This window comes from Rhinatrema bivittatum, chromosome 6 (assembly GCF_901001135.1).
Source record: "Rhinatrema bivittatum chromosome 6, aRhiBiv1.1, whole genome shotgun sequence".
In the NCBI taxonomy this organism is placed as follows: domain Eukaryota; kingdom Metazoa; phylum Chordata; class Amphibia; order Gymnophiona; family Rhinatrematidae; genus Rhinatrema; species Rhinatrema bivittatum.
In genome coordinates this window covers 115,429,771-115,451,369 of record NC_042620.1, presented here as the reverse complement: position 1 = coordinate 115,451,369, position 21,599 = coordinate 115,429,771, and the positions used below count along the sequence as shown (strand labels likewise).

The following is a 21,599-nucleotide window of genomic DNA, read 5'->3' as shown; positions in this document are numbered from 1 at the left end:
AATGAAACAGCAGTGGAAAAGATGCAAGGGCCAACAGCTTGGAGGTTCCTAACGGTGTAAGTGGTGACCGGACGAGTCTGTGGGGGAGGGTGGTTTAATGTGAAAGTTATCACGTGATGATCTGAGATCAGAAGAACTGAGGTGGTGAAGACTGAGAGACAACAGATGGAAGCAAAGACTAGGTCAAGGCAATAGCCATGCTAGTGAGTAGAAGTGATAGAACAGTCTAAGATCAAATGAAGAAGAAGTTAAAGAAAGGAGTTCTGAGGCATAAGAGTTAGAGGAGTCATCAACATGGAGGTTAAAGTCACCAAGGATAAGAGAAGGGAAAGATGGGTCAATGAAAAAGGAAAGACAGAAATCAAAGTCAGTGAAAAAGGAGGAGGGAGATTTATCAGAGGGTCAATAGATGACAGCTACCCAGAGAGGTAGTAGAGTGAATAGGCGGATGGAGTGGGCTTCAAAGGAAGAAAAGAAAAAAAAAAGTGGGACTGAGGTGGGAGAAGGGGTTGAAATCTGCAGGAGAGGGAGAGCAACAGTTCAAACACCACCACCGCAGCTACAGGGTGAGGTGTGTAGGAGAAAAAATAACCTCCATGACAGAGAGCAGCAACTGAAGCAGAGTCCTCAGGGGAAAGCCAGGTCTCTGTTAAGGCAAGGAGATAAAGAGAGCGAGATTTAAAATGGTCAAGAATAAAGGCAAGTTTCTTGGAGATAGAGTTTACATTCCATATGGAGCACGAGAAAGGAAGAGAAGAGGGAGGGTGAAGGGGAATAGTGATAAGATTGGAGGGGTTACGGCTTGATATGAGATGATGGCATGAAAATTGCCTTGAAGGGCCAGGACTGGGATCGATATCCCCAGCTGAAAATAAAAGGAGGAGCAGGAGAATACAGAGAAGATGGACAGAGGTGTGCAGATAGTGACAGCGGTGAGATGGTGTCAGGGATAGTGGTAAAGGCAGGGTGAATGGATGAGCAATGGACAGTGCAGATAAGAGAATGGCAGGTGAGATAGAGAATGTAGGGATAGGGGAGGATGAACTTGATAGCAGTTGTGGTTTGCAGCAGGGAATAAGATTAGGGCGGATTAGCAACAGGAACAGAAAATATGTTGGAGACATGGGGAATAAGAAGAGGCCTGCAATCACTTCAGAACCTTAGAGTGGTGTGAAAAAAATTGTCTGTGAATTAACCAGGTTGATGGATGGAATATTTAAAGAGTTATAAAAAACTGATTATTTTCTCCCACAGTCCAAAACATAAAACACATCATCATCCTACAAGTACAAAAACTTAAGTAAAATCTAGACACTTACAGCCACTGCTACTGGTGGATGAATTGCTGAAAATAACATTCCCTGCTTCTCAAGGTTTAGTTTTCCAGCAACCACCTCATCAAAAAAAAAAAAAAAAAAGATAAGAAGCAAGATTCAAATAACTACTTATCTGACTAAATAGTTAGCTGGTGAAGTGGGGAATGGGACCAAGGCATTCCAGGGAGGAGCTACTTATCCAGATAGATAGAGGCCAATATTCAGCCTCAGTCAGACCTAAAGTCAGCCAGGTATATTTAGTGGCACAGCCACACTGCTTAATATCCCAAATTCATTATATATTCAACAAGCTAGGGGTAGGCAACTCCGGTCCTCGAGTGCTACAAACAGGTCTAGTTTTCAGGATATCCATAATGCATATGTAGCCTCCTACTTCAGTGTTTGGACAAAATGGTGCAGGGGACACACTCAGTCCCGGGCCTAAGTCCCAGTTCTCTTGCACCAGTCCTTTCAAATCCCGGGGTGTGGATTCTCTCCATGGGGAGAGGCTTAACCTCCTGGGCCCAAGACATGCAGGGGGATGGTGAACTCACTTTCAGTCTCTTCACTCTAACACAGTTAATACTCACTGTCCGCTGACTTACAGGGATGGTGTCTTCCTTCAAGATGAAATACAGACAGGACACTGGAGATGGTGTTCAAATACAATTTACTGTAACAAAAATAACTGCATAGTCCATTCCAAAACTAAAGTTCATGGGTTTTCACAAAATTCACAGTGCCTGTTCTTACTCTGTTGTTCTGAGCTAGTAATCCCTATGAGGAAAGGACAAACTTAACACCTACATTCCTGTGTGACTGAAAATGGGCTCCTGCTAAAAAGGCAACGTCTCAATCTCTCTGATAGTCCTCCAACTCTGAATCTTGAATGGCAAAGTCCCAAAAACTTTCAACAATACACCCTAAACCTATACACCCTAAACCTCTGGAACAGCTGCCTTCTTTCCATCAACCGCCTACTTTCCAGTCTCAATCTGGTTCTCAATACGTCCAAAACTGAACTCCTCGTCATCACTCCCAATGATAATAACCCCCTCGCCTGCAACCCAATCTTTCCTTCAGTACGCCAGGTGAGAGACCTCGGTGCTATTCTGGACAACAGAATGAACTTCAAAAAGTTCATTAACAACACTACAAAGGAATGCTTTTATAAGTTACATGTTTTAAAACAGCTAAGACCTCTCCTGCACTTTCATGATTACCGTTCAGTCCTCCAAGCCATACTGTTTTCAAAGATTGACTACTGCAACGCGCTGCTGCTTGGCCTCCCCTCCTCCACAACTAAACCTCTACAGATGCTGCAAAATGCCGCAGCCAGGATCCTCATGAATTCTCGACGCAATGACCACATCACACCGATACTTAAGCACCTACACTGGCTTCCCATCCACTATAGAATACTGTTCAAGACATTGACCATCATCCACAAAACCATCTATCATCATTCCTCACTCCAACTCACAATCCCTCTCGAACTCCATACCTCCACCAGACCGATCAGATCCACATATAAAGGATCTCTCCAGGCTCCCCCAAACAAAGCCATCATTCACAACTCCATTCAAAAATGAGCACTGTCCTCCGCGGGACCTCATCAATGGAACTCATTACCCCCAGATATACGCCAGGAACAATGCCATCTATCCTTTAGAAAGAAACTGAAGACGGCTGTTCTCACAAGCATTCCCCGGATGAAACACTTCTCAACTAGCAATGTAGCCTACTCCGCTCCCATTACCTTTCCTCCTCTCCTATAACCTCTTCCCCTCCACTCCCCCATTCCTGGCCCAGGTCATCACCCCAGTATGATGCCTCTCAGCCAAGTACCTAAAGGAACCTGTTATGTTCGAACTACTTATTTATATTAAATGTTAATTTAGCTCTCCATGCTAATCAATTGATTTTGTACTATCCTGCATTACTATTCGTTACGTTTTGTTAAATTTTTTCTCTCTCGCTTAATAAATCCCGAATTGTACTCCCTGTTCATTGTAACTTTCTCTCATTTAGTTAAATGGTTTCCCCTAGTTCTACTGTAAACCGGTACGATAAGACTTGTCTTGAGCATCGGTATATTAAAAGAATTTAAATAAATAACAATATACTCAAAACAGCTCATCAAAATCGTCTCTGGGCAGATGCAGAAGCCATCTCGCTTCAGCTGGATGTAGGGCAAGCAATGCTCCCCAACTCTTTCCCTCAGGCAGGGTGTTCCTTCATGAAAATGGGATCAAGTCCAAAAAAAAAAAAAAAACAACCAGCAGCAAGAAAAATCTCTCTACCAAAATGTTGCCCCCTCTACAAAAAAAAACTTCCTTTCCCATTTTTCTCCAGGCTACGTAGGATCTAGCAAAACTTCTCACTCCAACATCCTCTGCTTTCTGCACATGCTCAGCCCCAATTTATGGGGACAAGCTGACTGCTGACCAATCCCAGCTTTGGGAGAAGAAAACTTTCAGGGATGGTCTAAAAAACTACAAGTCCATAGAATTGGTCAAAAGGGAAAATCTGTTAGCAAGGGATCGGAGTATCCCTTACACATGTGCATACTATGCACTTGCACACAATGGAGGCAGTGCATACAAATATATTTTATGCATATTTATTATGGATATCCCAAAAACCAGCCCTATTTGCAGCACTCAAGGACCAGAGCTACCTACTCCTGTGATAAGTTTTCATAGGACCTAGTTCAAAGAGAGAGATTTTTGGCCAATCCTGGTTTTTTAACTTCATTCTGGTGTATTGTGGTATTTGTAGTCCCTACTGCTACAATTTGAATTCAGTATTGGAAATACCAAAATGCACAAGGATGGGGTTGTCAGAAATCCTGGACTAGCCTAAAATCCCCCTCTTTAAACTGTGTCACTTGACATTTCTTGCTTTTCTAATAATGTAGCAGTATATATCGCCTGATACAGAAAATGTGAACAAATCCCATACTGGTGAAATGGGCCAAAGTACCACAGACCCTGTGGAAGAACATTTTTGGTCAGGCCTTTATCAGGATATCAAAAAAGGATGTCAAAAGGAAATAAAAGAGCTATAGATATTGATAGATTTTTCCCATTTTGTGTCTTAGTAAATTTTGGACTAGAGATTTCATAGTTATTATCAGATAGTCTTCTGTAGATGTTGCTGTTTTGTCTGCTTTATCTTTCTCACCCCTCTCTAAATACATCAAAACTCCAACATCTTCTGCCAACTTTCAAATAAAACGGTATCTTCTACAACTTGATCCTTGACCTTTATGTTCTTCAAAAAAAAAAACAAAAAAAACCCTTGCAACTACTGAGCCATACCATTACCACAGAAACTACAGGGCGAAATGGATTGTACCATTTCACATTCTTATTCTGTAACTTAAGTTACCGCACACAGTCCCGCTTACATTGACTTACCCGAAAAGCTGAGAGACAGCTGTCAGTCTTACAGTCTCCCCTCACCCCACTAGCGGCAGTGAAAACGGAGGCTGAGACCGTCTGGTTCCAATGACAGCGCTTCGGGTCTTAGGACATTGGAGACTGAGGAAAAACAAACACAGCAAAATGGCCCCAACCCTTGGCGCAGAAAAGTGTAGGCATCTTGCAATTGGCCACTTTTGGAACTTGAGTTCGAGAAGTTGAGGCGGTAATCATGGGGCTCCAATAGAAACCAAGCGTATCGACCCTATTTTAAGCTCAAAGTGAGAGGGAGTGCTTTTTTTATGCCAGCTCATTTCTACAAGAAGAAGCCGGGATTAGACCCTACGAGAATTTAGAAAACAAATGTCGATATTAGGACCTGCGTCTGATTTTGGAACTCGGTATTAGCTACAGCGCTTTGTGCGTGCCAAGCCTCATTTTAGACTTCTGGCACCCGCTCGGACTGCCACAACGAGGCTTGAAACGCAGGGACGCCCGACACCACTGAACCGGAAGTGTAAAGTAGTTGTTTGCGTTTTGGGGCTGTGGAGTGTGTCTGACTGGGGCTGTTGGGTGAGCGCAGCCACCATGGGGAAGTCATTCGCCAACTTTATGTGCAAAAAGGATTTTCATCCAGCGTCCAAATCTAATATCAAGAAGGTAAGAAGGAGTAGCTGAGCTCCATTGGGTCAGGCCGGGGGTTAGAGACTCTTCTCCCTGGTGACGGGCTCAAGGCTCGGTTATTATGGATATTTTTCTAGCTCGGAGTCACGCTGATTTTATAGAATCTGTACTATCCGTTAATGCTACTTCTGGAGATTGCTTTTGACTTGAGCTGGAGATTTGGACAGGGAAATGCGTTTGATTAGAGAGCAGGCAGTAGTGAAGGTATTCTGATTAAACCGATTGTCCTGTGTGTAATAATTATAATAGATTTGAATTTCTAGACTGCCTTTATCAATTTAAAATATGATAAGCCCCAAGAGATTACAGTCTGCGTAGGTACCTAAAGCAAGAGATAAAGTGGTTTGCCCATAGTCACAAGAGTGTCAATGAAAAAATCACTTATTTTCTGATGGAACGTGAGCTTTAGAAGGGTCACATTATGAAGCTCCAAGGGGATAGACTCAGGAACATCATCAGGAAATATTTTTTCATGGAAAAAGTGGTGGATGCCCTCTCGGAAGAGGTTGTGAAGACAAGAACAGTAATGGAACCCTAAGGGCTTGGATAAACACAGAGGATCCGTCCTGGCTAAAGGGTGGAAAAGAAGATAATGGGTAACCTGTATGGGGGTAATGTGCACGGAGTGGCAGCTGCTACCCATAACAAAGAAACACAAAACCTGCGGGGCAGACTGGAAGGACTACTTGAGTATTTTGCAGCTGTTATTTACTAGCGGGCGATACAGTAAAAGTCGCTGGAGAGCGGGCGAACAGGCCACTCTCCTGTGCGCGTTATTCTGTATTCAAATGAGGGCCTGTGGCAAAAAGAGGCGCTAGGGACACTAGCACGTCCCTAGCGCCTCTTTTTGGACAGGAGCAGCGGTTGTCAGTGGGTTTGACAGCCGACGCTCAATTTTGCCGGCGTTGATTCTCAAACCCGCTGACAGCCATGGGTTCGGAAACCGGACACCGGCAAAATTGAGCGTCCGGTTTTCAACCCGCGAGCCGCAGGCTGATTTCAAATTTATTTTTTTTTTAACTTTTGGGACCTCCAACTTAATATCGCCATGATATTAAGTCGGAGGGTGCAAAGAAAAGCAGTTTTTACTGCTTTTCTGTGCACTTTCTCGGTGCCCGGAGAAATTAACGCCTACGTTTGGGTAGGCGCTAATTTCTGAAAGTAAAATGTGCGGCTTGGCTGCACATTTTGCTTTCTGAATAGCGCGGGAATACCTAATAGGGCCATCAACATGCATTTGCATGTTGCGGGCGCTATTAGGTTCCGGGGGGTTGGACGTGCGTTTTCGAGGCACTATTACCCCTTACTGAATAAGGGGTAAAGCTAGCGCGTCAAAAACGCGCATCCAATCGCGGGTTAACAGTGCGACGCCGGAGCGCACTTCACTGTATCGGCCTGTATGCTGTTTACTAAGCTCTAAGGCAGAGACTGATCAAGCTTCCAGCTGCTTTCACCAGCCTAAGCAGTATTAGGAAACGAGTTCAGCCTATTATTTGCTTCTCTGGGACACGAGTTTCATTGAGGCAACTAGTACCATTAATTAGGAGTATCCATGCTATATAGCCCTGGCTGGTAATGCCAAACACTTAATTTTTGGAGACTGAGTTCATTCTTGTACATTTCAGCTCCTTGCTTTACTAAGCAAGAAATAGCCTACCCCTCTGCAGATCCTAGCCAAGATTAGTGATTTAAGGAGAGGTTTTCCTACTCTGAAACTCTATGTTCTTACTTGCTCATTAGGAGGGGTGATCTGCTTGTGTGCAGTACCCACATACAGCTTACTAATGAAGCCTGGTCTTCTGCTTCTGGGCATCTCATAAATACAGCTTTTTAATTCAAACACAGCACTATTCCTAGGCATTTCCTCCCTGCAGTTTATAAGCTGAAGAGATGTTTGCTTTTGTGCATTCCACCAAGTCTCTAGTCACTTATAAGACCAGTTTGTATGCTTCTACCATTGCCCATATTCTCTATACACCTGAATACATTAGGTTCCCCTAGTACAGCAACCCAACTTGGGCCAAAGTGGGAACATTGCAACAGTGGTATGTTCAGCTGGGCCTTCAGTGTCTGCATGCATGGAATGTGGTAAGTTTTGCCGCTCCTGTGGGCAGCAGCGCTTGTGGCTGACTGTTTTGTGGGAGATGTCTCTGGGGAAGATAGCACCTCTGATGTGGTTGGCAAAACAGTGGCTGGCAGGATAGTCACCAAGTCGGGCAGGCAGTAAGGTGCTCTCAGATGGTGCAGGAATGGCAGCCATCTTGTCAACATGAGCCGGGGACACTGAAGCATCAGGAGAGTGAAGGGATTCCCTTCCTCTTTTATCACCCTGTCGTCCAAGGAGCCGCGGATGTAGAAAAGGACACAGAGGGAATGGAGGACCTCTTTGAAGATGCTTCAGCTGATTCCGAGGCCTTTTCCGGAGTTTGTTCTGCTTCTGCATAAGGCCTTTCTGTCTAGAAAGGCTCCAGAGGGAAAACGCTCCTGCTCATAGAGTGGTCTGCAGCAAGCGAAGATGAAGAAATTGGACCCTCAGAGGAGGTCTGGAGGTATTCTTCAGATTCTTGGGCTGAAAGGCCAGCTAGATAAGGCATCAGAGGATTTGGAGATTTCCAACAGAGCGGAAGGTCCAGCAGAGGAGACCCAGAAAGTGAGGCTGCTAATGATCTCTCAGATCCAGCGGAAGTGCCTGCAGCAGAAGGGGATGACCCAAGGGTAGTCTAGCTGTTCAAGAAGGAAGAACTGTGGCCTCTGATCCCACACGTACTAAAGGAGCTTGGGATCAAGGTTCCGCAGGAAGAGTCCGATCATGAAGAGGGGTGGATCCCATCATGAAAGGATTGTGGGGCCCAGCAAAGGCCTTTCCCTTCTACAGGTCTGTCAAGAAGCTAGTGGTCAGGGACTGGGATACTCCAGAAGCCAGATTGAAGGTAGGCAGAGCTATGTCAAAACTGTACCCCCACCCCAAGGCTGCCCTAGAACTGTTCATGCTCCCAAAGGTGGACGCTTTGGACTCAGTGGCGACCAAGAAGACCACTAACCTGGTGGCAGGGTCTGCCATTTTGAAGGACCCACAGGATCAGATGTTGGAGATACACCTCAAGAGGATGTTTGAGGTCTCTGCCTTAGACATCCAGGCAGTGGTCTGCAGAAATTTTATGCACGAGCCAGTATGCGCTGTGTGCAGCACTTGCAGGTGAAAGGAACGGCCTCCTCGGGTGCCACCAAGCAAGCAGAGCACTTGGAGGCAGCAGTAGCCTATGTGGCAGATGCTTTGTATGACTTAATTTGTATGTCCACCAGGATGATGGTGTTTGGGCGTGTCTGCCACAAGACTCCTGTGGCTGAAGAATTGGTCAGTGGATGTGTAGTCCAAATTAAAGGCAAGCTGCTGTTTGGAGAGGATCTAGAGCAGATGGTGAAGCACTTGGTAGAGTCACAGGGACATAAATTACCCAAGGACAAACCGAGAGGGAGCAAGAGGAGCTTTCCCTATTGATCACAGAGTAGAAACACCAGGAGATATCGTCCAACTAGTGGATCTTCTTCCTCTCAGAAACAAGGCATTGGAAGAGCACAGTCCTTTTGGGGCCTGTGTAAACCAGCCCAGGAGAACTCCAGTCAAGGAGCCGGAGTAAGCAATTCTGCACGATGAATTGAGGCTGGTCTACACTTCCTTAAATTAGTAGGTGGCAATTGTCCCTTTTTTAAGAAAAGTGAACCAAATTCACAATGGACCAACGGGTACAGGAGGAGATAAGAGACAGCTGAATGTTAGAATTTGCTTGTCCAGTTCAAGAGGCCTACATGGTCTCCCCTTGCGCCTTCTGCGTCAAATGGGAGGCAGTTTGCACCATGCTAGATTGCTTAGAGACTATAGTTCCCGTTCTCCTGGAGGAGCAGGGAAAAGGAAGCTATTCCATTTACTTTGTGGTTTTGAAAAAAGAGGGCACGTATAGACCTATTCTAGATCTACAGAAAGTGAATGTGGGTTTGAGTGATAAAGGTTTTGAATGGAAACTCTTAAGATCTGTGATAGCCACCTTCTGCAAAGGGGAGTTCCTGGCGGCTTTTGATTTGACAGAGGCTTATTGGCATATATCCATTTGAGCAAAGCATCAGAAATGTCTTCGATTCATGATACTGGGAGATAACTTTCAATTTCATACCCTCTTGTTCGGGTTAGCGATGACACCACAAACCTTCACCAAGGTGATGCTGGAGGTAACCGTGGCTCTGTGAAAAGAAGGCATCATGATCCATCCTTATCTAGACAAATGGCTATTTCGTGCAAAGTCAGAGACCCTATGTCGGCAGTTGGTATGGCGGGTCATGCAGAGGCTATGGACTCTGGGCTAGGTGGTGAATCGGGCAAAGAGCAACTTTGTTACAACTCAGTCATTGGAGTATCTGGAGACCCATTTCGATACTAGGCTTGGCAAGGTGTTTCTTACAACAGACAGGGTGATGAAGCTGCAGGTAACATGTTCTCTGGTTTTTACAGCTATCTGTGCCCAGGGTATGGGATTATTTAGAGGTTCTGGGCTCTTTTTTTTTTTTCTTCCAAAATCATTTTTATTAAGGCAATGAGGCGATAATACAGATCATAACATAACCAACACTTTTCCAACATTGAGAACAAACAAGAAAAACAACCATCAAGGAAGCACAATATCCTTTGTAACCTCAGTACATCATCCTCAAGCCTGTTTTTTATATGTAGCCTTACAATCATAATATCAATTACGGTTGCCTAAACCTCCCCCCTAAGAACCCCCCTCAGTCATCAATAAACACACACACTCATACCTTCACACAATTCACACACCCCCAGTTCTGGGCTAGAGGTGTCTATGCTTGATCTAGTTCCCTGAGCATTCATACATATGGGGCCACTTCAGAGGGTGCTCCTATCCTGCTGGAATCCACTGTCTGAGGAGTTTCTTTCCCACTATCACTTCAGGGGGAATCCAGGTCCAATCTCTCATAGTGGCTTTTTCGGGCTTATTTGGAGCAAGGAGTGGAGTTGGAAATCCAAGACTGAGTGGTAGTAACCACTGATGCCAGCTTGAAGGGTTGGGGAGGCTATTTGCCAAGGGCTGATAGCTCAAAGTTGGTGGTCAACTGTGGAAACATCATGGTCTATTATTTGTTTGGAAACAAGGGCAGTTCGCTTAGAGTTGCTGTTTCTTCCACTTTTGCATGGTCAAGCAGTTTGAGTCCTATCGGACAATACGACAACAGTGGCTTGTATAAAGTGCCAAGAGGGAGCCAAGAGTTGCATGGTGTCTCTCAAGACCCAGGAACTTTTCTGTTGGGCAGAACAGCGCCTGCTGGCTGAGAAAATCTGCCTGAACTTTGCCAGAGTGAATAACATTCAGTGTTCCATAGCTAGATTTGATGGCATCCAGACAGAATGCCAAGGCGTGTCGATTTTGGCCTCGGTTGGAAACAGGATGCTGGGTTTGATGGACCCTTGGTCTGACCCAGCATGGCAATTTCTTATATGTTCTTATGTTCAGACGCAGACAAGAGTGGAGCAGAGGGAATCGACGCTCTGGTTCTTCCATGGCTGAAAGGGATACTGTTTTATGTCTTTCCCTTGTGGCTCCTGATAAGCCGGTGATATATGGGCAGACTAATATGGAGACTGTTGCTCAGACTTTGGTTCACTCAGCTTACCCAGAAGCCTTCATTGTCTGTGGCCTACCTGCAACTCTGGCCATAGAAAAAATCTTTAACTGTCCTTAGATTCAAGACTTTGGAAGACATCTGGAATGCATTTAGGCACTTCAAAGCCTATGCTAGAAGGTCATGAGGTTACAGATGGTAAATGGCTGAGACCATATTCTCAGGCTACCATCTCCAATTGAGGGGCCCAACTGAAATCAGAGTTTCCCAATGCCCCATGAGGATGGAAAACAAATTAACAGGACAAAGGACCATCAGAAGATGCTGCATACATCTGGCAAAAGCAAGGCGGGTCTTTAAGGGGGGCCTTAACTTGGGTGGAGAGGTTTCAGGTTAAAGTAGCTTTAGTTTCTTATTTCACTATGTCATATTGCGTAAGTGATTATCATCATAGGCTCATAGGCATCTGTGTATTGTTTAAACCTATAAAACGCAGCCCTCACGATATACTAGGAGAGAGACAGGCATTAATGCTCTACCTATGTTGTAGGTCTGGCTGTCTGTATCTCCCAAGGATATGCAATAATAAATTTATATTTGCTCCTACTAAATTCTGTGTAATATCCTTGTGTCCTATATATGTCTGCTGATTTTGTACTTTGCACTATCATGTATATAGTTATAGTTATATTCCATAGCATCTACCCATTGATGTCTGTTATATGTAAGGGCTCCTCCCAAAAATTATTTATATGTTGCCTAGTTCATCATATTATATTATGTTATCTGTTATATGTACGGGCACTGCCCAATGGTTTTTTGTTCACTGTGAACCGATACGATGTGCGAACGGATATCGGTATAAAAGAAATGTTAAATAAATAAATAAATAAATAATAATATGCAGAGAAGCGCCTTTACAAAGTGAGGTAATTGCTACACCGGGAAGTATAGCACATCGAAAAGCACCTGGGAAGGGTGATACTGGAATGGCCATGTTGGCTGTGGTTTGCAGGTCTTGTAAATTTCGCGGTGGACTGTCCTCTGAGGTTCGGGCATCTTCGAAAGCTGCTTCGTCAGAGACCAATCATCTTGGATCAGGTGGATTGCTTTTGTCTCATGGCCTGACTTTTGAAAGGAATCATTTTAGACTTAAGGGGTATTTGGAAGATGATATTACCACCATACTTACAGGCTAGAATACCTTCCACCTCTTTGGCTTATGTCAGAGTGTGGAGAGTATTTGAGACGTAGTATCTTGCGGAGGGAATTGAGCCTATGCAAATTTCTGTGTCTCAGATCTTGACCTTTTTGTAGAAGAGCCTAGTGAAGGATCTTGAGTTCAATTCCCTGAGAGTTCAGGTGGCAACTTTAGGCTGTTTTTGAGGTAAGGTGCATGGAGTATCTCTGGCTTTGCATTCAGGTGTTGTCCATTTTCTTTGGGGGGGTGAAGCATTTGCATCCCCCAGTAAGGATCCCCTCGTGGAATCTTAATTTGGTCTGCGGGTGTTTTGTGAATTTCTGTTTGAGCCATTGCGAAGAGTGTTGCTCAAGGATCTTACCCTGAAAGTGGCTTTTCTGGTAGCGATTTGTTCGGCCAGAAGGATTTCAAAACTTCAGGCTTTGTCTTATAGGGTTCCTTTTCTTTAGTTTTCAGAAGATGGAGTGTCCTTACACATGGTACCTTCCTTTTTACTGAAGACAGTCTCTACCTTTCATCTTAATCAGATGGTGGAGATTCCTACTTTTCGAAATTTGCATTAGACAACTCCACATGTGAGGGAACTTCATTTGTTGAATGTCCATCGAGCCTTGTTGCGCTATCTCAAGGTTACCAATGGTTATCGGAGGTCAAATCACCTCTTTGTTCTATGAAATGGTGCACAGAAAGGGGTTAAGGCTTCCAAGGCCACCATTGTCCGGTAGATGAAGTAAGCAATTGGGTTGGTGCATATTTAATAAGATCGGCTGATGCTCAAGGTGCTGTGAGCCCATTCTTCAAGAGTGCAGGCAGCATCTTGGGCAAAATGTCAGTTGATTTCCCTGCAGGAGATCTGTCGGGCTGTGACTTGGTCTTCCCTCCACACTTTCACAAGACCTTGCCGACAACATGTTCAGGTGCCAGTAACAGCAGGTTTGGGTAGAGTATGATACGAGCAGGTCTTTCAGGTGGCCACCCGGTTTAGGGGAGCTTGGTTACATCTTGCGCATCTGGACTGATCTGGGGTAGGAACAGAAAAAGACATTGGTTCTTACTTGCTAATTTTTATTCCTGGAATACCACAGATAGACCAGAGCCCCGCCCAATCTGGAAAGACCACTTTCATTTCAGTATGTAAATGGAGCAGAATTGATTGCTGGTTGGGAAGTTCTCACTCCCGTAGTTGAAAAGCTCCAGTTTGGGGGCTCTACCTTCTTGCTCAGTTTAGGGGCAGGTGAAGTTAGTGTTCACATTTATTCTTATCTTGGCTTTGCTATAGTTCATGCTAAGGGACTTCAAGCAGCCACAATGTTAAGTAGCGATGTCGGTAAGGTTTTTCTTCTCTCTCTATCTGCTGGTAGGGATGCTAAATCCATGCATCTGGACTGATCTGTGGTATTCCAAGAACAAAAATTAGCAAGTAAGAACCAATTTTCCTATTTGCATCAGTATGAGTTGTAGACAGAAATCCACTGACATTAGTAAAGTTGAATTTGGAACACTGATAAGTTTTCCCCCTTTTTTTGAGCTGCCTCTTTTCGGTCTGTGCTATAAGGCATGTTAACACTCTATCTTTCAGGCCAATACAGTACGGTGCGCTCAGCTGAGTGCACCATTTACCATGCGATTGGCTGCGCAGTTCCACCACATGTCTATTACCCCTTATACCCAAGGGCAGGCATTAAATTCTGAGCAATCTGGAAAAGTGTACAGAAAAGCTGAAAATACTGCTTAGCAGATATTAAGTCGGAGGAACCAAAAAAAAAAAGGTTTTAAATCCGTCCCGCCGGTCCAGCAGGTTAGAAAAACAGATGCTCAGTTTTACTGGCGTCCATTTTCATAACCCGAGGTTGTCAGCGGGTTCGAAAAACGACACTGGTAAAATAGAGCATTGTTTGTCAGGACCCGCTGACAGCCACCTCTACACTAATAAGGAGGTGCTAGGGATGCGCTGCTGTCCCTAGCACCGCCTCATTAGCGCAACCCCTCATTTACATACAGAATCGCGCGCCCAGGAGAGGTGGCTGGGTGCATGTCGGGAGAGCGGGCGCTCAACATGGAGTGCCAGCTCTCCTGCGATTTTTACTGTATCAGCCTGTTTGTTTTACAGTCTGTCATAGCTAGCTATAATAAATACATTTAATACCATCATTTGCATGTTACAGGCATTAGTAATGGAGGAGTATTTCTTTTGTGGTCTCTAGTCAGCCATTTACATTTTTTCTGTATGGTCTGGGGAAGTGCAGACGTTCAGTAGTCAGCTTCGCTTAAACATGCTTATCTGATGATGTCATGAACCTGAGCTAGCAGCATCTGGATCTGTACAAAGTAGGACATATTGTGGACCACTAAATGGTGATTTTTGGGGAGCAGATAAAAAAAAGATGATGCCACATTTTGTTAGAAACAAAATAGATTGGGGGGAGAGAAAAGATCTTAGAATTTAACTAATGGAACTAAGAAAGATGTAAATTAATACTATAGAATTGCATTAGACTAGCACCTCTGACAAATCCAAGAGACATTGTACAGATCAAGAAGGGTACTTAGTAACTCATTGTCTTTAATGGTCAAACTTAAGTGCTGCCAAATGAAATGGCTATAACACTATTATTAACAGCATTAATATCAGGAGGAGTTTATTGGAATAATATGATGATGTCCTGGTGGGAAGAGATGCAGATCTGACAAGACAAACAAAAGCAAGTGCCTGAGCCCAGAGGTTATTAAACTGGCATATTTATACATTTTGATACTATTGGGTACTTAAACATATAGCAATTCTGGGATATGGTGAAGTAATAAGTTGAGAGATACGAGAAGCTGTGCTAAAAGAGCAGACTCTCCAGTTATTGCAATGCAGCCAGGCAGAAGAGACCATGGTATGGGTTGGACCAGTTCTAAACACCTGCAATTTCTAGATGAGCAGAAAAATACATAAATTGTGGGGATTTTATATTCCACTTTTTCAGGCACCTAAGTGGATTTTATTCAGGTACTGTTGGATGTGGAGTTCAGGTCGGTGACATTGAGTGCGGAGTCCTAACATACCAAAAATATGTAAAGGTGCAGAAAATGCAAAGCCAACCAGGATATTATATTCTATGCCTTCTTGAACTTCCATGTTGCACTTTTTAGTTATTGGGTTTTGGCCAATTTCAACTTACCTGAATATAATCCACTTTGAAGTGCTGAAAAGCGGAATATAAATCAGATAGATAAACTTCGGGCAGTAAAATAACCCCTCTCTCCCCCTCTCCCTCCCTCCCTCCCTCCCTCAGTGGCTCTGAGTGAGGTAGATCTTAAATAAGTATGCGCAACCGGCGCGAACAAAAGTACGCCGGATTTTATAAGATACGTGCGTAGCCGCCCGTGTCTTATGAAATCCGGGGTCGGCGCGCGCAAGGCTGCACAAAATCGGCAGCCTGTGTGCGCCGAGCCGCGCAGCCTGCCTCTGTTCCCTCCGAGGCCACTCTGAAATCGGAGCAGCCTTGGAGGGAACTTTCCTTCCGCGTCCCCCCACCTTTCCCTCCCTTCCCCTACCTTTTGTTGTGCAAGTTACGCCTGCTTGAAGCAGGCGTAACTTGCGCGCACCGCCTCGGCATCCCCCGGCACAGGCCACAGTGCCGGGGGACTCGAGACCACCCTCCCGGCCTGCCCCCAAACCATCGCCACGCCACTGGACCTGCCCTGGACCGCTCCCCTCCTGCCCCTTTTACGAAGCCCCGGGACTTAGGCGCGTCCCGGGGCTTTGCGCGCGCCGGCGGCCTATGCAAAATAGGCGCGCCAGCACGCGAGTGCCCTGTGCACATAAATCCGGCAGGATTTACGCGCGCAGGGCTTTTAAAATCTAGCCCATAGTAAACATGGTCCCCCCAGTGGTTGTATGTAGGAAATACCACACTTATCTCAAAGTGCAAAAAAGTTATCACTATTTGCAGTAGCATAAAATGCCTATTACCATAAAACACACCCCTTTTTCTATCGCATGCGGTATTTAGTGCATTTTGATAAATCCAGGCCTATAACATCTTTCATGTCCCTCATTTCGGCTTTGTCCGGTGGCCAGTTCTCCGTTGCTGGGTTCAATGGAGGCTTGTCGGCCGAGCCAGGAGAGGCGGTCTCTCTCAGCCCCCAGCCTCAAGAGTTTCTGCCGTCAGTCAGACACACTTCCTCCCCGAATGCGGCATTGTCACAGGAGAATGACGTCTCTCTGTTGCCAGTGTGGGAGGGGGGCTGAGGAGGTATCACTGCCCGTTCAGTCTATGCAGGAGTTGGGAGTGTCTCATTTTGATTTAGAGACAGTTTCTTCAAGATGGGAAGTCTCATCAGATGGTGTTTCTTCCACAGCCATTCTGTCTTCTGGGGAGACTTTTCCTGTTGGTGAGTTTACCCAACTCTTTAATAAACCAGCAGAAGTAACTCTGGACTCCCTATGGGACATGATGGCCAAGTTTGGCCAGATTATTTGTGGTTCTGTGAGGAAAATGGATTCTCTTGCTTTAAAACTTGAGCCCCAGATTTCCAGGCTTGAATTACAAACTCAGAAGCATGCGGGACAATTTTTGCAGATAAAGAATGACTTGGGGACTATCCAGGGGGTTTAAATTGCTGTTTTGCAGGAACAAGGTGCAATGTCTTGGTGTATTGAAGCTTTGGAGAACTCTACTAAAAAATTCAATCTTCGTATATTGAATTTTCCCAAGATTATGGGTGAATTACTCTGGATTACATTTAAGAAATATTCAGTAGAAAATTTACATCTTGCCCCAGAGTCACTTCCCTCTGTGAATAAGTTGGTCTTTTTGGCATCTTCTCCTCAGTCTAATGTTGTTCCTGGCCAAGAAGCTCCAGTGGTTTCTCTTTGAATTTAACGGGCTTTCTGGAATAGTCTTCCCCAGAAATTATTAAAAGAACTACCTTATTAGTTTCCTTCTTTTCTGAAGCTGACATTAGTAAAGTAATGGTTGCATATTTTCAAAATTTAAATGTGGATTTTCTGGGCCAAAAATTGAGAATTTTTCATGGTTGACACAGCAAAGAAGAAAGGCCTTCTTGGCTCTCAGAAAAGACACTCTGGCTTTAGGAGCTTCATTTATTTTGCGTTATCCTTGTAAATGTTTTGTAAAACATAATTCGGAGAGTTTTCTTTTTTTTTTCCCCCGGAACAATTGAAATCTTTTAATGAGGCTCATAAGATCCTTTCGTGGATTGCAAACTGGCTAAAAGACAGGAAACAGAGAGTAGGATTAAATGGACAACTTTCTCAGTGGAAGGGAGTGGACAGTGGAGTGCCTCAGGGATCTGTATTGGGACCCTTACTTTTCAATATATTTATAAATGATCTGGAAAGAAATACGACGAGTGAGATAATCAAATTTGCAGATGATACAAAATTGTTCAGAGTAGTTAAATCACAAGCAGATTGTGATAAATTGCAGGAAGACCTTGTGAGACTGGAAAATTGGGCTTCCAAATGGCAGATGAAATTTAATGTGGATAAGTGCAAGGTGATGCATATAGGGAAAAATAACCCATGCTATAATTACACAATGTTGGGTTCCATATTAGGTGCTACAACCCAAGAAAGAGATCTAGGTGTCATAGTGGATAACACATTGAAATCGTCGGTACAGTGTGCTGTGGCAGTCAAAAAAGCAAACAGAATGTTGGGAATTATTAGAAAGGGAATGGCGAATAAAATGGAAAATGTCATAATGCCTCTGTATCGCTCCATGGTGAGACCGCACCTTGAATACTGTGTACAATTCTGGTCGCCGCATCTCGAAAAAGATATAATTGCGATGGAGAAGATACAGAGAAGGGCTACCAAAATAAGGGGAATGGAACAGCTCCCCTATGAGGAAAGACTAAAGAGGTTAAGACTTTTCAGCTTGGAGAAGAGTCTGCTGAGGGGGGATATGATTGAGACGTTTAAAATCATGAGAGGTCTAGAATGGGTAGATGTGACTCGGTTATTTACTCTTTCGGATAGTAGAAAGACTAGGGGCCACTCCATGAAGTTAGCATGGGGCACATTTAAAACTAATCGGAGAAAGTTCTTTTTTACTCAATGCATAATTAAACTCTGGAATTTGTTGCCAGAGGATGTGGTTAGTGCAGTTAGTATAGCTGTTAAACACAGCTATACTAACTGCACTAACCACATCCTCTGGCAAAAGGGTTGGATAAGTTCTTGGAGGAGAAGTCCATTACCTGCTATTAAGTTCACTTAGAGAATAGCCACTGCCATTAGCAATGGTAACATGGATTAGACTTTAGTTTTTGGGTACTTGCCAGGTTCTTATGGCCTGGATTGGCCACTGTTGGAAACAGGATGCTGGGCTTGATGGACCCTTGGTCTGACCCAGTATGGCATTTTCTTATGTTCTTATCAGTCACCAAATCAGGGACATGCTTATAGTCACTTGCAATAAAAACAAAAATACAATAACAAAATACAGCAAAATACAATTAATCAACAAAATAACTGATCTGAAATACAGTGCAAAGAAATTTATTTTTATTTTATTTATTTAAAAACTTTTCTATACCGCTGCTAAGTTATATACCATCGCAGCGGTTTACAAATAGGCACATAGACTAAGGTAAGTAAATGTAGGATATCATACATTCTAATAGGTGCCAATAAAGTTCGGTTACAATTTCATAAATAAAATCATTATTTGAGTAATGTTGGTCAAGTCCAGGTATATTATTGAGTTACTATCTCTTTGAGATATTACTTCTTAAATGTAGGATTGAGTAAATTCATTCTCATCTGCATTACCCTGTAATTTCATTCCCTACCCTCCACACTCTTTAGTGAAGGCTTTTTTAAAGAGCCATATTTTTAAATTTTTCTTAAAAGTTTTGAGATTATTCTGTAATCTGAGTTCAGGGGGCATCGTGTTCCATAGTATGGGCCCAGCCAATGATAAAGCCCTTTCTCTCACTTGGGTTAATTTTGCTGACTTTACTGAAATGCGCTCCTCCTTGTGACCCTGTGCATCCACTAATCCTTCCTCAAGAAGCAACAAGTAGACAATATTGCTGATATGTGTATATTCAACAGGTATGGATGGCAGAGCAGAAAATCTCCTACGAGAAGAAAAAACAGGAAGAACTAATGCAGCAGTATGTTAAAGAACAGGATTCATATGACAACAGGTGAGAGATGTTCTTTTACAAAATGATCAAATTCTGCATCTTCAAAATGGCAAAGCCCTGCTTGCAAACCTTTGGTTTCCTCTGATCCCTCAGTTTGTCCAGGCTAGATAATAACCTGCAGGTTGGGAATTGCTACTGAAGTAATCTTCGTTGTTTGGGGAATTAGAAGAAAGATGCCAAAGCACTTGGGGAGCACGCATCTGAATTTAGTAATTGAGGAACTACTGACTCTGGAATTTTTCTGAAATGCTCCTGAGAAACTTCATTTATTTCACATGCAAATCTTTTCTTGATTTAAATAATGTTCTCCTGATGTGTGCTTAGTTTTACATTCTTTTCATTTAGATTGCTTCTCGGGGATGAGCGTGTGAAGAATGGACTTAATTTCATGTACGAGGCCCCACCAGGAGCACAGAAAGGTAATTACATGATCCCTTAATCTCAGGATTGGGGGGGGTGATCTTTACCTACTGGGGATAAATAAAATAGTAGAGCACAATAATTGATACGCTTGAATAGAAAATGATTAAGGGGAAGATATTAATCTCATTTAATATCAAAATTGTATTTGGTGCAAAGTTGCTGCTTAGAAGTGCACCTTATAATCCTCACTGAACTGTGTGTAGAGGTAGCAGAATATAAGAGTGCCAAATAAAGAAATGTGTTCTCTGTCTGTAGCATTGTTTAGAATAAAGCCATCATGCCAGGTTCCCCTGGCTTATGAGTTCATAGCACTGGAAGTAAAGCTAGGAGTATGAATTTAATGCTTCAGCTGCTGTAAAAGAAGTTCACACGTATTTATCTGTCTGTAAGCTGTTTCATGCTTATTGTAACTATTAAAGGTTTCCATGAAATGAAATTGTGTAAGTGCTTGTAGATGTTTGAATGTGTGCATTGATGGGTCTCTGTGTAAAGAGGAGTGACGGCAATGGGACAGGCTTCTGGCTGGATTTCTACATTTTAAAAGCGGTGGCCTGGCGGCTGCTGCTCCTGCCAGTGCTAATGCAGGCCGGTTCTAATTCTTTCAGAAGACCTTTGTCATCATGTATTACAATTATGCGAGTTAAATTAATCTGTGCAAAGTGAAAACAGCTTTATTTCTTTTTTATAACAAGAAAGCACTGCTGTTTCAGAAAAAGAACCTGCATAGCTTTCTTGAAAGAAAACAGAGTGATCAAAGGGATCCTGAGATTTTTTTCTTTCTTTTTTTATTTTTATAAGTTGCTTGTGACGTTTGTTGGCCTGAGCATACAAATGTTACTGAACCTTAGAGGTATATGCTTAGTGGACAATAAATCTTTATGTTCAGTGAATCAGAAGTCTACGTTTTTCTTGATACTTACTGTTTGTTATTCCCCTTTGGGTCTGCTGAGTACTTGTGACTTGAGATAGGATGTGGGACTCGATGCTCCTTTGATCTGACTCAGCATGGCATATCTTATGTTCTTATATTTGTAAAAGATGACTTTTTAAGCAAGAAGTGTTTTGAGCAAACATTTTAGAATGAACACAGCAAAGCCATCTGTGCAGGCTTCTTTGATTTCAGGTCTTCTTGCATCCAAAGGACTGTTAATGAACCTGCTGCAGAAACACTGGCTATCAATGGAATAGTGTAGCTCAGAGGCGAGCAAACTATTTTTGAGCTGCGGCTCCCTTTCCATTCATGCAATTGCTTGGGGCCTCCAAGATAAGTTACTATAACTATATCTATCTCTCTAACCTCATCACCAGGCAACCACACTGCTAACCAGTGGGTCAAAGCCCCCATTTTGTTTCTGTTCAAGCTGGTGAAAGGAGTAAGTTCATACATACATGGGCACAGAGAGCAAATAGATAACTTCATACCCAGACAGGCAAAACAAAGAGATCCAGACAGATATAGTCAGACCACAGAATCCCCACACTCAGACAGATAGTTACCCCATATTCAGAAAGACAAAGACCCTCCACAGAGAGACAGAAATCCAAACCCAGACAGGCACAGAGAGACATATACCACACCTAAATAGAAAAACACAAACACATCACCCCCAGACAGAAAAGAGATACACAGAGAAGAGGCATAGACACAACACCCCCAGAGGCATAGGCAAACCCAGACCAAAGCACACCAAACACACACATACACACAAGCCATATACCACAATGGAAAGAACTGGATAATTAAAACAG

The 21,599-nt window shown here is 43.5% G+C and overlaps 2 protein-coding genes across 8 annotated transcripts in view; one reads left to right on the top strand and one right to left on the bottom strand.

Moving 5' to 3' along the window:
* The window catches only part of SCRN3 (secernin 3), a 73,332-nt gene extending 68,238 nt beyond the window's left edge, over positions 1 to 5,094 (bottom strand). For 2 of the 7 annotated variants that reach the window (XM_029605808.1, XM_029605816.1), the window contains exon 1: positions 4,739 to 5,090. The gene's annotated coding sequence lies outside the window, so the exon portion shown is untranslated. Of the gene's footprint in view, positions 1 to 1,319; positions 1,395 to 1,921; positions 1,990 to 4,738 lie in introns of all 7 variants that reach the window. The other 5 variants (XM_029605812.1, XM_029605813.1, XM_029605810.1 and 2 more) reach the window with 5 other exon arrangements.
* Positions 5,095 to 5,194: 100 nt separating this feature from the next.
* Positions 5,195 to 21,599, top strand: part of CIR1 (corepressor interacting with RBPJ, 1) — a 55,654-nt gene continuing 39,249 nt past the window's right edge. Inside the window, exons 1-3 of the mRNA XM_029605807.1 lie at positions 5,195 to 5,401; positions 19,333 to 19,427; positions 19,773 to 19,846. Of these exons, the coding sequence (XP_029461667.1) occupies positions 5,330 to 5,401; positions 19,333 to 19,427; positions 19,773 to 19,846 (241 nt within the window). The 5' untranslated portion in view covers positions 5,195 to 5,329. The remainder of the gene's footprint in view (positions 5,402 to 19,332; positions 19,428 to 19,772; positions 19,847 to 21,599) is intronic.